This window comes from Lipotes vexillifer, unplaced genomic scaffold, assembly GCF_000442215.2.
Source record: "Lipotes vexillifer unplaced genomic scaffold, Lipotes_vexillifer_v1.1 scaffold311, whole genome shotgun sequence".
Lineage (NCBI taxonomy): Eukaryota > Metazoa > Chordata > Mammalia > Artiodactyla > Lipotidae > Lipotes > Lipotes vexillifer.
The window spans coordinates 97508-113148 of NW_006791012.1; the positions used below are offsets into that span (position 1 = coordinate 97508).

At 42.1% G+C, this 15641-nt stretch overlaps 1 protein-coding gene across 1 annotated transcript in view; it reads right to left on the bottom strand.

Moving 5' to 3' along the window:
* Positions 1-15641, bottom strand: part of ANTXR1 (ANTXR cell adhesion molecule 1) — a 147508-nt gene that overhangs the window by 75329 nt on the left and 56538 nt on the right. The window contains exons 4-8 of the mRNA XM_007464151.1: positions 12475-12556; positions 11881-11914; positions 10546-10625; positions 7934-8002; positions 6446-6526 (exon numbers count right to left, since the gene is read on the bottom strand). Coding sequence (XP_007464213.1) covers positions 6446-6526; positions 7934-8002; positions 10546-10625; positions 11881-11914; positions 12475-12556 — 346 coding nt within the window. The remainder of the gene's footprint in view (positions 1-6445; positions 6527-7933; positions 8003-10545; positions 10626-11880; positions 11915-12474; positions 12557-15641) is intronic.

Here is a 15641-nt window from a genome sequence, read left to right on the forward strand (position 1 = left end):
AGGGAAATGCTCCTAGATGGAGATGGCTTGGTGCCAGTGACTGGGTTCTCCTTCTCAGAGACAGTGTGCCTGGTTCCAGGTACCGCCCTTGATTGCACAAGAAGTGGGGAAAGCTGGGAGGAGTTGGCATCATGGTAACCAGGCCAAGTGTTGGGATTCAAAGCTGCAGACCCATTTCAGTGTTATCCAAACCCAGCTTTCATGTAGGTTCCCATTTCACTGCCTGCAGCACTTTTGAAAAGGCAAACAAAGACCCAGGAGCCTCGCTGGACCTTTGCTTCATATTTTCACTTGAGGGCTGGCGCTACATTCACCAGTTGTGGTCAATGGAAATTCCCCGAGGAAGCCACAATAAGAAAAGGCAAAGGAATAGTTTCTTCCTTTACAGTTTTACTGGCTTAAAGGGCTCCAATCTCCCAACCACCCAAATTTTGTCTTATTTTATCAACCAAATTCTGCAAAAACAAGAAGGAATTCTGTCCTCCGAGGTAGAGTCCTGAGCGAGTGTGGAAGGGAAGACATTCCTTTCAGCCTGTGTCAAGTTGCCAGCTTCTCATGATGATGGAATTTCATCCATTGAGCAGAAACTGAGATTTTTCAGAGGCACTCTCCACCTAATAGTAAACAGCAAAGCGCTCTCCTGCCCACCACCCATGGTGCACTCAGATCAGAGAACCCACCTGGGTTCTGGTCTTGCCTTTGCTATAACTGTGTGAACTGTGTCAAGTCATTTCACGTTTTTGGTCTTCAGGGTCCCCTTCTCTGAAATGGAGCTGCTTCCTGGCCTACCCACATCATTCACTAGAGCACTATGGTCACCTTGTCATGGACCTTAGAGACAGAGCTGAGTCTATTCTGGATCACTGCCCACTGCTGTGTAGTCTTGGACAAGTTAGCTAATCTCTCTGTCCTTAGAGTATGTGCTTCTCTAGAAGGAGTAATAATATCTACATTAAATGGTGGTGGTGAGAATTTGATGAGATGACTACGTAAAGTGATTTTCACAGGGTCTAGCACCTAAGAATTCACTAAATGATGACTTTTCTTATATTTACCTTCCTAAGGAAATAGAGGTGGGAGAAAGCCTGGGCTCTGGAGTCATGGAACTGGGTTCCAACCCTGATCTCCCCATTAGAGCTGTGTGCTCTTTCTTGTGCAGGGTATCTGAGCCTCAGTTTCTTCATCTGTAAAATGGGAATATTTCCCTCCTAGGGCTGTTGTGATTTTTAACTAGGATAATATTAAATGGGAAAAAGGAACAATGTTTGGCCCCCAAATAAGTTATCTACAGACATTGATTTCTTTCTGCCTTTATCCTATGTCCCACTGATGGGAGATTTCAATGGAAAACAAGTGAAGGCACTTTGAAAAATAACATGTTATGCAAATCTGAAACATAAGTACTTCCTCCTTAAAGTAGAGAGGATTGAGGAACAGTAAAAAGACCAAAACATAGGAATCAGATTGAGGAAGCAGAGAATCTGGGGACTTGATGTATCCATGCCTTGAATAATCAGCTTCTGATAATCCAATGGTGATTTTCCACTTCCTCAGACATTCACAGCCCAGTATTGTGGAAACAGCAGGCTCTCTGGACCCAGACTTCCCTCCTCCACCATTATGAGTGGGCAGACTTGGGGCAGTTTATCTAACTGCCTGCACCTCAGTTTCCTCACCTGTAAAATGGGGATAATAAGGGCCTCTTCAGAGACTGGTTGTGGAAATGCTTAACAGAGGAGCTGGTAGAAAGAAGATGCTCAGTAAATCATAGTAATGTTTCTTCTTCTTCACAGGCCTCATGACTACTTGTCCTGAGTGTTTATTTATTCATTATCCAAAGGGGAGCTGGATAAAGCGCCATGATCTCTAGATTCCCTGAGAGGCTTGATTGCAAGCATGATTGTTCCATTGTCAGACTTTGTATATGGCTATGTTTGCCCACTGCCCTTACAGTAAAATAGCATAGTTTTCAAGGCTCCTCATGATTTAGCCGTTGCTTGCTGCTTCCTTCATCTTCTGTCATTTTCCACCCAAGCCCTACTCTTCTTTCACTCTGTTATATACCATCTTAGGCTTCTGGTCTGACAAGAATGTTGAATCCATGCTCTTTCGAGGAACAACTCTGTTTCGCCTTCAGCTTATCTCTGCACAGGAGCAGAGTCATAATCTCAGTCATATGTTACTTCTTATATACCATGTGTCACATGGTATCACATCATTATACATATTTATTTATTGACTTGTTTTTATGTGTCCCTCCCACCAGACTATAAGCTCCACCAGGATAGGGTGTCTACCTGCTTACTTATAACCAAATGGTCAGAGTCTACCATAAAACGTTTTCAATGAGTATTAGAGGAATGAATAAATATTAGCCCCTGCATCTTGATTGGGGATTTAAAAATAAGGTCACTACTAAGAGGTACAACTACCATGTATAAAATAAATAAGCTACAGGGATATATTGTACAGCACAGGAAATATAGCAAATAATTTATAACCTTAAATGGAGTATAATCTATAAAAATATTGAATCATTATGCTGTATAGCTGAAACTTATATTGCAGATCAACTACACCTCAATAATAAAAGAAGGTCACCATGGGTCTAAAACTTCATGAACTATGTGAGCTCTTGAAAGCTGCTCTGCACTCCTATTTTGGATAATTAAGCCCAGTCCTACTTTATTATGAGAAAATAACCAGCCACAAAACAACATCCATGGGAAAAAGCTGGAAGAGATGCTTTAGATGGCAGGGGGTTGGGGAGGGGGGAGGAAACAACTTTCTTTTCAGTATCCAGAAGGAGAAATGAACCTACTTCTTAAAATTAGTTAACCAACTTTCAGGCCATAATTATTTCTGTCTGAGTCGAGAAAGACGAGTTGTGCTGTGCTTGTCCCTGTTTTTCTGTCCAGGCAAATGAATTAACAACTGCGATAAACATGGGTTTCAAGTATTGGAAGGATGGAAACCACTAGCATAAATCCCAGATAAAAGCTCACAAGAATGCTATCATTTGGCTAAAAGTTTGGAGTCTCAAATTATTTTTTCCCCCTTTTGGAAGACTGTTTCACTAAAATTTCTTAAACATCTTTGGGGTGATTTCCACTGGGGGTAGGGAGAGTTTTACAAACATCTGGGCTCATGTTGAGCTTGGGTGAGTTCCTAAGGTTGAAATATTCAAGGACAACAACAATTTATGCAGATAAAAAATACTCAAATTATTTGGGTAGGAATCAACTGTTGAATGATGTGGCACATGGCTCATAAGAACCTTTGAACAGGTAAGAGTTGTCCCTGTTCAAACCCAGCCATCTGAAGAAAGGACTCCTGCAGTAGCCTCATGCCTGGGTTCCTGCCTCTGGGCCTCCCCAGTCTCCTTTCTATATATAGGGACACTGCCATCAGATTCTCTTCTTAAATATTACTTGTTAGACGTTCAAAATGTTTCAGTGATTACACTAATTTGGAGTCAAAGTTCCTTCAAGGCTCCCATCAATCTGCTTCTAACCCAATGTCTCGGCTTATTTCCCATTACTCCTGACTCCTTTATCCAAACTCTCCCACTAGACAGATAGGTATTATTATTGTCTTAAAAATATGCTTGCTCTTTTCCAGACTTTGGGCTGAGGTCATGCCATCTCTTCTCTGGTGCCACCCATCACCCATCCTCTACCCCAGTTTCTCACGAAGGCTCCAGTCCAGAACAGTCCACCTCTGAGCTGCCACAGGATTCACGATCAGGCCCAAATCCTGCTGTTAACTGTCTATCTAAATCACTATTTGGGTGTTGTTTTACCTGGTTATTACATTTCTTGTCACTTATACTGTCAAGTATACCACACTGACCCCAGAACTTATTTACAGTAGGGGTCCCTCACCTGGGGATCCGTAATTGGCACTGATAATTTCTCTATCCTTTCAATAATTTTCACTTTCTGGTTAAGGTGGTTTCAGTGTGTTTCTGTTCCTTGCAAACACATCTTAAAGAAGATGACTGTCACGTGGACATATTTAGGATAGGAACTCCCAACTTGGGGTGGAATTATTTTTCACAGTTCTGAAAATGTAAGGTCACATATATAATATTGTGAAAGTACAACACCTGGGGCACTGATTAAAACGTGCAGATTTAAAAGATGCAGTTTCATAGGCTCCATCACATACTGACTGTGATAGAAGCTCCTGGGGATAGGGCCTGGGAATGGGTATTGCAAACAAGATTCTCCAGGTGATTTTTATGCATATGCAAGAAAATTTAGAGGGTGAGGAGGGAAGCTGACACCAAGGTTTCTCATATGATGGTGAAGGGACATGGAAGAGGAAATAATTCATATGTCTTGAGGACTGATTATGTACCTGGAAAAATATTAGGTATTTTCACTAGTGTTATCTCTTGTAATCCTCAAACAAGCCTACGACATGTGTCTTATCATTAATCCCTTATACAAATATGGAACTAAGCGAAATACCTCATCTAAGGATCTATAAATGGTAAGCTGTTGGGTCAGCCTTTCAACTCTGGGCTGACCAGCTCCAAAGTTCCTACTTCTCACTCTGCTTTCCACTCTGCTGGGGTTCTAAGCAAACCGTGGAGGGAGGGGGAGGGAGCATGAGGCACATCCAGGTTGGAGGTTTCTTAGGTCAGTCTGCGGGAGCTGGGCAGATCCCAAGCTCCTGATGGGTAAACCTGGCTTAAGACCCCACTGACATCTTAAGAGGACAGTGATCCTCTGAGCGCTGAATCTGCATCCTGGACCCCAAGTCTGAAGCCTCGTGAGCTCCAGCTGGAGAAACCGCTGTCTGTCTGCCTGGTCCCCAAACCTAAAGATGGAGGCTTCAGCAACCCTGGACTTTATTACAGGAGCAGCACACACACGGGCCTTCTGGCTGAGGCTTCAAAGACTCGCATCCTCCAATATTCCAGCTGGACCAAGGGCCTAGCCTGGGGATGGATGGTAGAAAAGAGAGGCCCAGGAAGCCAGGTCCTGTTCACTGATCGGAAAGGGATGATAAAAAACCAGGATGGGATGAAAAGGAGGGCTGGTGATGGTGAAAACTCTGGGGAACATTGAAACCCTCATATTTTACAATGAGGGTGAAATATCACTCAGCCATGAAAAAGAATGAAAAAATGCCAGATCTGCAGCAACATGGATGGATCTAGAGATGATCATACTAAGCGAAGTAAGCCAGACAAAGACAAATATCATATGATACCGCTTAAATGTGGAATCTAAAAAAATGATATAAATGAACTTATTTACAAAACAGAAATAGACCCACAGACATAGAAAACAAACTTTTGGTTACCAAAGAGGAAAGCAGGGGAAGGTATAAATTAGGAGTTTGGGATTAGCAGATACACACTACTATACATAAAATAGATAACCAACAAGGACCTACTGTATAGCACAGGGAACTATACTCAATACCTTATAATAACCTACAAGGGAAAAGAATCTGAGAATCTGAAAAAGAATATATGTGTGTGTGTGTGTTGTGTGCACGTATGTGTGTAACTGAATCACTTTGCTGTACACCTGAAACTAACACAACATCGTAAATCAACTATTAAAAAAAAAAAAACACCGGGCTTCCCTGGTGGCGCAGTGGTTGAGAGTCCGCCTGCCGATGCGGGGGACACGGGTTTGTGCCCCGGTCTGGGAGGATCCCACATGCCGCAGAGCGGCTGGGCCCGTGAGCCATGGCCGCTGAGCCTGCGCGTCCGGAGACTGTTGCTCCGCAACGGGAGAGGCCACAACAGTGAGAGGCCCGTGAACTGCAAAAAAAAAAAACACCAAAAAACCAAAAACCAATGGGCCACAAAAAAAAGAAAAAGAAAAAAAAGAAAAAAAAAAGAATCTGTGTTGTGACTCCAGGTAAGTTCCATTCGTTAAATGAATAAAAGTTTAATATAAAAAAAAAGAAACCTTCCTATTTGGGGATTATAGATCTAAAGCAGTGGTTCCATTAAAATCACCTGGGAAGATCTTAAAAATCCTGTTCAGATAATCATCAATGGGCAGCCAAGATAGAAAACCACTGGTCGAAAGTGCCTCTGATGGCCAAGTGATATAGGCTGAGCCTGCAATGTTCAGAAAGCAGCTTGCATTCAGTCACGGTTGGGAAAGCTGAGGTCGGTCAAGTGCACAGCATCAGCTGCAGTCCTTCCAGTATGAGAACTGCCTGAAGTTTGGCTCGCTGCCAGAGCAAGTTTCCTTTCCATTTTTAATTTTCCATTGTAGGGCAAAGAACTGGCACAGGAGAATGAGAAAAGAAACGTGTGAACGGCAGGATGGAGACGTGGAACACGACAGATATAAAGATATACAAAGAAATGTAGAACACCAGCCTTAGTGAGATGGAATTGGGGTATCTACAGCAGGTCAGGGGGCAGAAAGTGCCCGGGTATCCATTCTCAGAGGAATTCTCTACTCACTGAGTGTATGATGCCTTGCAGGGCCTGGAAGCCATCATTTACCGGAAACACGTGATCCTTACTGTCTGCGATCCGGGCCAGCTGAGGACACAGCAAACACACAAGGATATGTGTCAGGCTTGCACGTGGAGAACTGAGGAAAGCCACTGGGTCCAGCGGCCTCCATCTCCTTTTAAAACCCATAGGAACTTGAGGGCTTGCCTGGGCTCAGGGATCTCACTGAGAAGCCCTCAGTCATAATGAGATTACCAGGGGACTTACTCTGGAGCGGGTCCGGAGGGTCGGTTCCAGCTTTTACATTTGTTTTAATACTTGTCTCCTTGGGATCAGCGGTAAGATTGCCCAGCTAGATGAACATTTGGCCTGGGTTGATGTATTTATGGATTTGGGGGCAGGCCATTGGCTTCTTTTTCTCCCATTCAACCACATTTCTGTTGGCAACTATATTCGAATCAAACAGACTCAAGTTTCCTTTCAAAGCAACTTTAAAAATAAATTCAAGCTTTGGTGTTGGGCGAGCCCAATGAATGGGGACCCTTACCTTTCACCCAAACTGCTCATTGAGGAAAGGACCCTTGCGATTGGTTTGGCTGCTTTACGGAGCAGAGGACTGGAGAAAGGAGAAACTGATCTGCGGAGATTTTCTACTCCCAAACTCTGTCTAGTGCTGTGACTGCCACAGTCAGTCAGTGCCAGGATTTTTACTGATTGTAAAAGTAATACACAATCATTGGGAAATTTCAAAAAACCAGGAGTGTTAAAATAAAAAGACAAAAGTTATTAATAATTCATCTGTCCATCCATCCATCCATCATCTTTCTATTACTGTTAATTTGATGTAGTTTTTCAGACTTTTCCTATACAAATACACACATTTGATTTTAAAAAGTAGACTCATACTATTCCCATACTGTTTTATAACCCTATTTTATTCATTTAACAACATATCCTGAACTTTGTCAATGTTATTAGAACAAAAAGAAACTACGAAATACATTGAAGAACATCTATTTAGGTTGCTGACACATTTTTACAATTTGCTTATTGTGAACACTTGGACATACTTTTTTTGCCCACTGGCCAATTATTTCCATTTTGGGGGGTATTGAAATGCATTGAACCTTTAATGAGAAAAAAGGGATGTTTGCCATTTAAGTAAGAAAATCAGATTTATCAAATTAAATTAAAATAAAAAAACCCAACAAGTTTTCCAAGTTAATTTCGATCTATTTTGACCTCCTGGCAATTTAACATGTACTAAGAAAGTCAACCAAAAAAGATGCTGCCTGGATGGTCTGTATTGAAGACCCTCAAGCACATTAGCAAATAAGTTCACATCCAATAATTCCCTCCCTGCTTAGCATTTCTGGAAAAATCATCCATCTAATGGGTATTTATGCTGCTGATGCACCCTCTGCACCGACTGCATGTTTTCTATCATTCACAAGCTGTGTATGCTCCCAAACCTGAGGAAATCCATGCTCATACCTGTGTTTCATTGAAATCCTTCACACCCACACAGTAAACGATCGCACCAAGATCTCGGGATCTGTTAGCCTGGGCCAATGAAAGAAAAGACATTTAGAGAGAGAAGCAGTGGCAAATGTACTCCTTTTGGATCACCCAGCCTAACTGCAGTGATCAGGTATTTACTGAGCACCTACTATATGCCAGGTACCACAAGGGAGAGGGCAATCCCTGTCCCCAAAGAGCCAATTCTCCAGTGAACATCACATTCTAATGCAATATGGTGGATGGGAGGGGAGTGATTAGTCTAATGGGAAGTGTTGAGGAAGATCCACAGAAGTAGAGTCTTGATGAGAAGCTTTGAATGATGAGGGAAGGAAAAGGATACCGCAGGCTAAGATACGTCATGTTAAATATTCTGGGGAAATGATTATCTTTTCTATTCCTCTGATGGATTTTTATTGACATACGTTCTTCCTTTGTAATGGCAGCGTGCTCTATCAGAAAGGATGTGACCTTTGGAATCCAACATACCTGGGTTTGACACTTGGCTTTTCTCTGTAAAGTACTTTGGAGATTAAATGAGAAAATAAATGCAGAGCTCCTCACATGAAGCGTAGAACAATGCAGATACTCGTCAGTGTCAGCACCTTCATGAATATGGCCTTTTTTATTCCCAAAGAAGATACTGGGTCAATGGTATGGGATTTAAGGTCCATATTTGAGTGGGTGAACCCACGACTTTATCTACAAGTAAGTATTGAGAGGGCAATCTAATGAATAATATCCAGATTTTGGCTTGATTTTAATATCTGATTTATTACAGGCTCTTCCAGGTTCTTCGTTTCAGAAGAGAAAACAAAAATTGGAAATCCTTGGTATATACAGTAGAAACTTAATAAATCATTGATAGTAAACATACAGTAGGTGCTCAATATATGCATATTGATTTGAATCGCGTCCCTTTTTCCCCTCTCTTGTACTCAAACCCACTTGTGACTAACACTGAATTTTAGAAGGGGCAGAAACATACATCTTTTTTTCCTTCATGTTAGAAATATTTCTTGCTGCTTTCAGGATAAAATTAACTTTTAGGTACAGTCTAGCCCCAGCCTTCTCTGCAACGACTTCTATGGCTTTTCTCCTCTAATTGGGCTTTATACAGAAACATCAAAAATGGAAAGGCTCATTTTCTTTATATATCTTGAGCTTTATCTTTCTTTTTCAGACACCTTCGTCCTATTGGCATTGGCACTGCAAATATTTGTCCAAGTTTGTGTGTGCCATACCTAAAATTCTTTTCTACTAACCTTTACTTTAAACTTCTGACACCTATCATTTATTTTATATTCAGTTATTTCCTTATTAGGGTTTTTACTTTAGTTGATGGTTGTTTAGCATCCAAATAAGCCATTTTGCATTCCCATTATACAGTCAGTTTCAACTGTAGAGTATAGAAATATATTATTTCCTGGATGCTCAGGGAGCCTCTATCATATTTACTTGTGGGTTTCCCCCTTGTAAATTTTGTACAGGTTAGGGTAGGGGGTCAGTAATGCGTTTATCCACTTAATTTCCTCATGCCCTTTGCCAACAGAGGCTTCAAAAAGGTGAACAGTATTACACAGTAAAGCCCATAAAGGCAGCAACTGTGTCTTACTCACCACTGTGTTTCTAGTGTCTAGCAAAGTGCCCGTACAGGCCAAGCTCTCAGTTAGCACTGAATGAATGAACGAATGCATATCAATTCCTTGCTTGAGGAGGAATCTGAACTTAAATTAAATAGTAGTCAAGACCTTGAGATACGTGTAATTCTCTGATTGATTCCTCCTCCAGAGGCTGGCATCTCCCTCCATCACTGCCTGTCTTTTTCCTTATTGTGTTTCTTTCTAACTTGGCCTGAATGAGCCTTTGTCGCTAATGAGGCTTCAGTACATTCCTATGGTGAACTGGTTTCCTGGGGCCACATATACATATAGCTCAAATGTGAAATTTGAAAGAAAAGAATTTCCTAAATATAAACATCACTTTTCAACTCTTAGATAAACCTCTTTTTCTGAATCTCTTTATAAACTGAAAGCTTTCATTTAGAGAGGATTCCTTCACTTGCTTTAAGGAGTGCTTTGTAAGGGCGTAAAGAAAAGGAAAAAAGAAATACTGAAGGAGAGATTACAATTTACTTTTCCCCAATTAATGTTCAGCTTTGGTTCTTAGAGGAGGAATTTCAGTGATTAATACATTTTGACAAAATTGGCTTTCGCATATTTCAAGTAATTCTTTTCCCTCCTGGTTTTAGTAGAAATGAAGGAAAAATAGTACCAATGGATTTGTTGAAAAGTTATATATGGTATTTCAACACTGCTTTCGAGAAAGGCGTGGCAGATATATTTTGTCCCTTAAAACAGAGTAATATGCAAATCTGTGGAAAAGGGAAAAATACCTACCAGGTGTGAGACGTGAAGATTCACTTTAAAAATGAGTTATTGTTACTATCTTTCACATATGGGACACTATTTCATCCAGGGACTTTACAAAGAACACTTAACATTTTGCCCGAGTGGAAAGACTGCAGCCCATTTCAGAAGGAAAAAGCGCCGTTTCCATGTCAGCCGTAGGCCCGGGCCGTCGCTTACCTCCCTCTCTGAATAGAAGAAGAGGTCCTCATGCAGTTCCCCATCAGTCAGAGCGATGATGACGCTGGCTGTCCTGTATCCTGCTCAAACAACACAGACCCACTCAGTTCATCCCGCTGCACCAAGGGAAACCCCCTCTCGGCCCTGGGAGTCTGTCTCTTCGCGGCTCCACCACCCAAGGTCAGTATTGTGAGAATCAGCAACTTCTCTTTGGGGACTCAAAGTAGCTCTGGCACAAAGAAGAATGTGGGACAGACTCTAAGGGGGAATATGTTTCGTTTCTGGGTTTCCAAGTCTTATCTTAAAAAAAAGGCCAAACCTGGTGAAATGGTTGCTGGACTGATAGCTTGGAGTAGCTACAGTGACTCAAACATGACTATTTCCTAGGAACAGTCCACATGACTCTCGCCAAGGCCCGAGGGCAAACTCGACCACCTGAGCCTTTCAGGGGTCCTTCTCACATGCTGTCCTTGACCACATATGCAACATCCCTTGAAGAGTTTGGCAAAGAGAAACAGTCATCATGATTTATAAGCTGACTGGAAGTATTACTTTTGCAGTTGGCAAAACCTACTAGAATTCTTTCAGTGATTTTGAAACTTCCAGTAACATTGATGATGGTGTCTGTATAATAACAAGTGTTGCTGTTGATATTGGGTCTGACCTATTTGTTGCAGTTGAGAGTGAAAGAGGATGTGGACACCTCTACAGGCCTGGGAGAAAAATCCCCACTCTAATACTGAATGTCTTTTAAGAGATTTGCTTCAGATAAAGAAATGCTACCCATGAAAGACAGGGTAGTAATAGTAATAATAGCTAAAATGATAATAATAATAAATATTATTTCTCTGTGCTAAGCATGCTATTAAGTACATTTTATTCCTTTTTTTTCCACTTAAATGAAGGAAAGTTTAAGCCAAACTGGTATCTTAATCTAAAATCGTCACAGCGATGAAGAGGCTTGGAGCTCAGAGAAGGACAAGAAAATTAAATTTGACATAAAAATCTAAGACTTTACTAACCCCTCCAAGTACTTATTAACTTAATGAATTCAACATGCAAAACTGTTCATGAGCATTACAGACTGTAGCCCATAATGAGATCTTAATTACTTTTGCATAACTTTTTTTGGGGGGGGCATCTTCAGGACAGTAGAATTTGACCTCATTCGTGCCATCTTTCTATGCATTCCTTCTCTGTGATGAAGTGTGTGTTTAAGGATTAGAGGCAATCTCCTGTGTCTTTTCAAACGTGAAATTACTGAGGCACTTTTTCAGAAGGAAACACAGAAAAAAGTTAAAAAATTCATAATGGTAATTAGGAATATACTCTTACCTTGACTGTTTTCATAATAAATCTGCTCACTGGCCTGAAAAACATATGAAAGAGCCATTAGACATATAGCCACTGTTTGCTACTACAAACGCCATAGCGGGCAGTGATCTCTAGTGTTGGATCCACAGTCTTGGGTCAGTCTTGATTCTTTATGTAATTCACCCAGGTTTCACTCAAATATCAATGGATGATGTTTTCTGAAGTTACCCTGGATCAATATCTTTCCTCTCATAGACTGGGACTTGTTTTGCTTAAGCCTGAAGTCATTGCAATTCTGTCTCAACCTCTGAAGAAATATATAGAAAAGGTTACCTTGGGAATAGAGAGGACTTGTGTGTGGCATGATTCCTGAGTTCTGGCCAAGCATTAGCTAAGAGACCCTTCATCAGTGTCAGGGAAGGAGGAAGGAATTTCATTTATTCGGCTCTTTTGGATGGAGTTATCGTGTACACACTTATGGAAAATTGTTTTCACTCTTGCCATTGGGTGTTATTCAGTTCCTTTAATATGTGTGTCTCATCTCATCAGCCATGCCTGTGTTGATGTTTCCACATCACAATCTTCTTTCGGAGTTTAAAACTCTTTTAAAATTACCCTTTCAAATCCTTCATGCATGTAAGTGTCTCCTCCTGGCAGAACCTTCTGGAGTTCTTCTAGGCCTTGACGGATCTGTTCCCTGAAACCCAAAGACACCCTGTTAGTCTTATTAGAGCATTTTCTATTTTGCTGTTGATAGTCACATGCTTTAGTCTTCTTATCTTTGTGGATAGTCTATATTGCCCAAACAGTCCCCCAAAACCCTATCAGCAGGTAAGTCTTTCTAGTAAATTATCCATTTAGGGTCGGCCACAGTGTAGAATAACTGAGATTTCAACGATCGAGGGAAAGGACACTTCAGGAATCTCCAGGTGCAGGTGAAAAATTTCCATTCCCTGAACAGGACAAAGTTTTCATTCTACGTTGGAAACGAGGCTTAAGACTTGTCTTCTTAGGCAACTTTATATCAAGATGCAAAGGGCTCATGTGAGCCAGAAAAAGGTGGGTACTAAGAACCCAGGGCAAGGCCACCACAAGGACCGCAGGCAGGAAGGGCAGGCGTCTGGAGCAAGCTGCCACCAGAAGAGCTGTGCCAGAGAAAACCATGTAGTCAGCTTTGAAAATAAAGACCCAGGCAATCTATGCTTTCTAGGACGACCAAGAGTGTTTTCTGTGGGCTGGTGCCCATGTTTTCTTACTTTGATTGCTCAAGGTGGTAGTGGGGCAGGAAGAGGAAGTGGGTTATGGTATTGGGAAAGGGTCCGATAGCAGTGGGAAACGTGAAGGTTCAGGGACCAATTAGAATCTTTGTGGACCATTCCCTCAGAGATGTAAAATGTCCACGTTCATGTTCCCGTCAATTAAATAGCTTCATACTGTGCTGAAAAGGGCAAGAAAGTGTAGTTTCTGGAAAAGAATATGAACTTCATTCATGAATAAGCCCATAAAGCATTTGAAATTACCCTCCTCACTCTGGGGTTTCTTTAGGGGCAGAGGGTGGAGATGCACAATTTAAATTAAGTGAGGACTGCTATCAATTTTCTACATGTTATCTTCTAGGCCTACAGAGTTGTGAAATTGCATGGCAATAGAAAGTCAATAAAAGGGGCAACACCCTAGGGACTTCCCTGGTGGTCCAGTGGTAAAAGAATCTGCCTTCCGATGCAGGGGACGCAGGTTCGATCCCTGGTCGGGGAACTAAGATCCCACATGCCTCAAGGCAACTAATCTCTCGTGCCACAACTACTGAGCTCATGCACCTCAACTAGAGAGCCCACGTGCCACAAGCTACAGAGCCCACACGCTCTGGAGCCCACGTGCCACAACTAGAGAGAGAAAACCTGTACGCCACAACTAGAGAGAATTCCTCATGCCTCAGTGAAGATCCTGCATGCCACAACAAAGACCAGACACAGTGGGGGGCGGGGAGGGGGAAGCTGGGGCGAAGTGAGAGTAGCATCGACATATATACACTACCGAATGTAAAACAGTTAGCTAGTGGGAAGCAGCCGCATAGCACAGGGAGATCAGCTCAGTGCTTTGTGATGACTTACAGAGGTGGGATAGGGAGGGTGGAAGGGAGGTTCAAGAAGGAGGGGATATGGGGATATATGTACGCATGTGGCTGGTTCACTTTGTTGTACAACAGAAACTAATGCAGTATTGCGAAGCAATTATACTCCAATAAAGATCTATTACAAAATTTAAAAAAAATAAATAAAGTGGGGAAACTTCTTTTGAGCAGGGAAAGAACCTCATGTTCACTGAGCATCCGTTATATACAAGACCCTGCACAAAGATTTCTGATTTCATCCTCACAATAACCACTCAAGGTAGGTATTATTGCCCTCATAATATAGATAAGAAAACTTGGGTTCGGAGAGGTTAGTTAAGTAGGAGGGCAGAGGCTTGAGGTCAAATCTACCTGATTCAAAAAAAATCTGCCCGGCTTTCTACTTTGCCGAGCAGCATAAGGCAGTGGGCAGTTTTCAGTAAAACTTGAATTAATGAAGAGCAGTGGCAATTTTTAACACCACCTGAGTACTTATACTGTGTCAAGCTCTGTTTGAAAAATACATGTAATTAATTTACTTATGCCTTATGATAGCTCTTTGAGGTAGATACTAATATTATCTCTATTTCACAGATAAGGACTCTGTGACTCAGTTGAGTCACAGAGAGAGAGGCTAGGAAAGTTGCCCAAAGCCCCTCCACTACTAAGTGGCAGAGGTGGGATTTCAACCCAGATGCCCTACTCTCAGTCATTATATTAAACTGTTTTCTCTCTTGAATAAATGAATGAATGAATGTATAAAATTTATTACTGGCTTATTCTGGTAATTGCTTAAAGAGGAAGTCCGATGCAGAATTAACCTTTTGTTAAAACTGATGTAATGGGGTGGTCATGGGTGAGACTTGATTGCCAGGTTGGAGGTTTTAAAAAGACAAACTGAAAAGAGTTTAGCCTGAGCCTGTCCCCGGCCCAGGCTGCTGATGCTTCTTAGGTGGAATATTTAAGACCAAGTAACTCAGACTTTGGGAAATGTACTGATTATTGTCTGCTTGTCTTATCAGCGCCCAGATATCAGACCACGTGCCCAGCTGCCCTAATCAGAAACCAGAAGCCTTCTTTGACCCCCTCTCCTCTCTCTTGCTCCCGTACGTAATATAACATTAGATTCCATCGGTCGCGCTCTAAACATAGCTTGAAACTGACACTTCATCTCTTCTGCCAACCTCATGGTCTGGGAGACCATCGTTTTTTACTTAGACCATTGGGAGAGTCACTGGCTGTCTTTTCACTGCCTTCTCACCCCTCCTGCATTCAATCTCCACATGGCTGCCAGTGTTCTTTTTTTTTTTTTTTTTTTTTTTTTTTTTTGCCTCTCACTGTTGTGGCCTCTCCCGTTGCGGAGCACAGGCTCCGGACGCGCAGGCTCAGCGGCCATGGCTCACGGGCCCAGCCGCTCCGCGGCACGAACCCGTGTCCCCTGCATCGGCAGGCAGACTCTCAACCACTGCGCCACCAGGGAAGCCCCAGAGTGTTCTTCAAATATGGATCGAAACATGTCATTCACTCCCCTGCTCAAAACCCTTCACAGCCATTGATTACACTTGGGATAAAAGCTCAGGTCCTCACCAGGACCTTCAAGTGCCTTCATGATATGGATCCTCTGCCTCCCTGACAGCCTCATCTTGCACCGCTCTTCTTCCCCCGCCTTCCC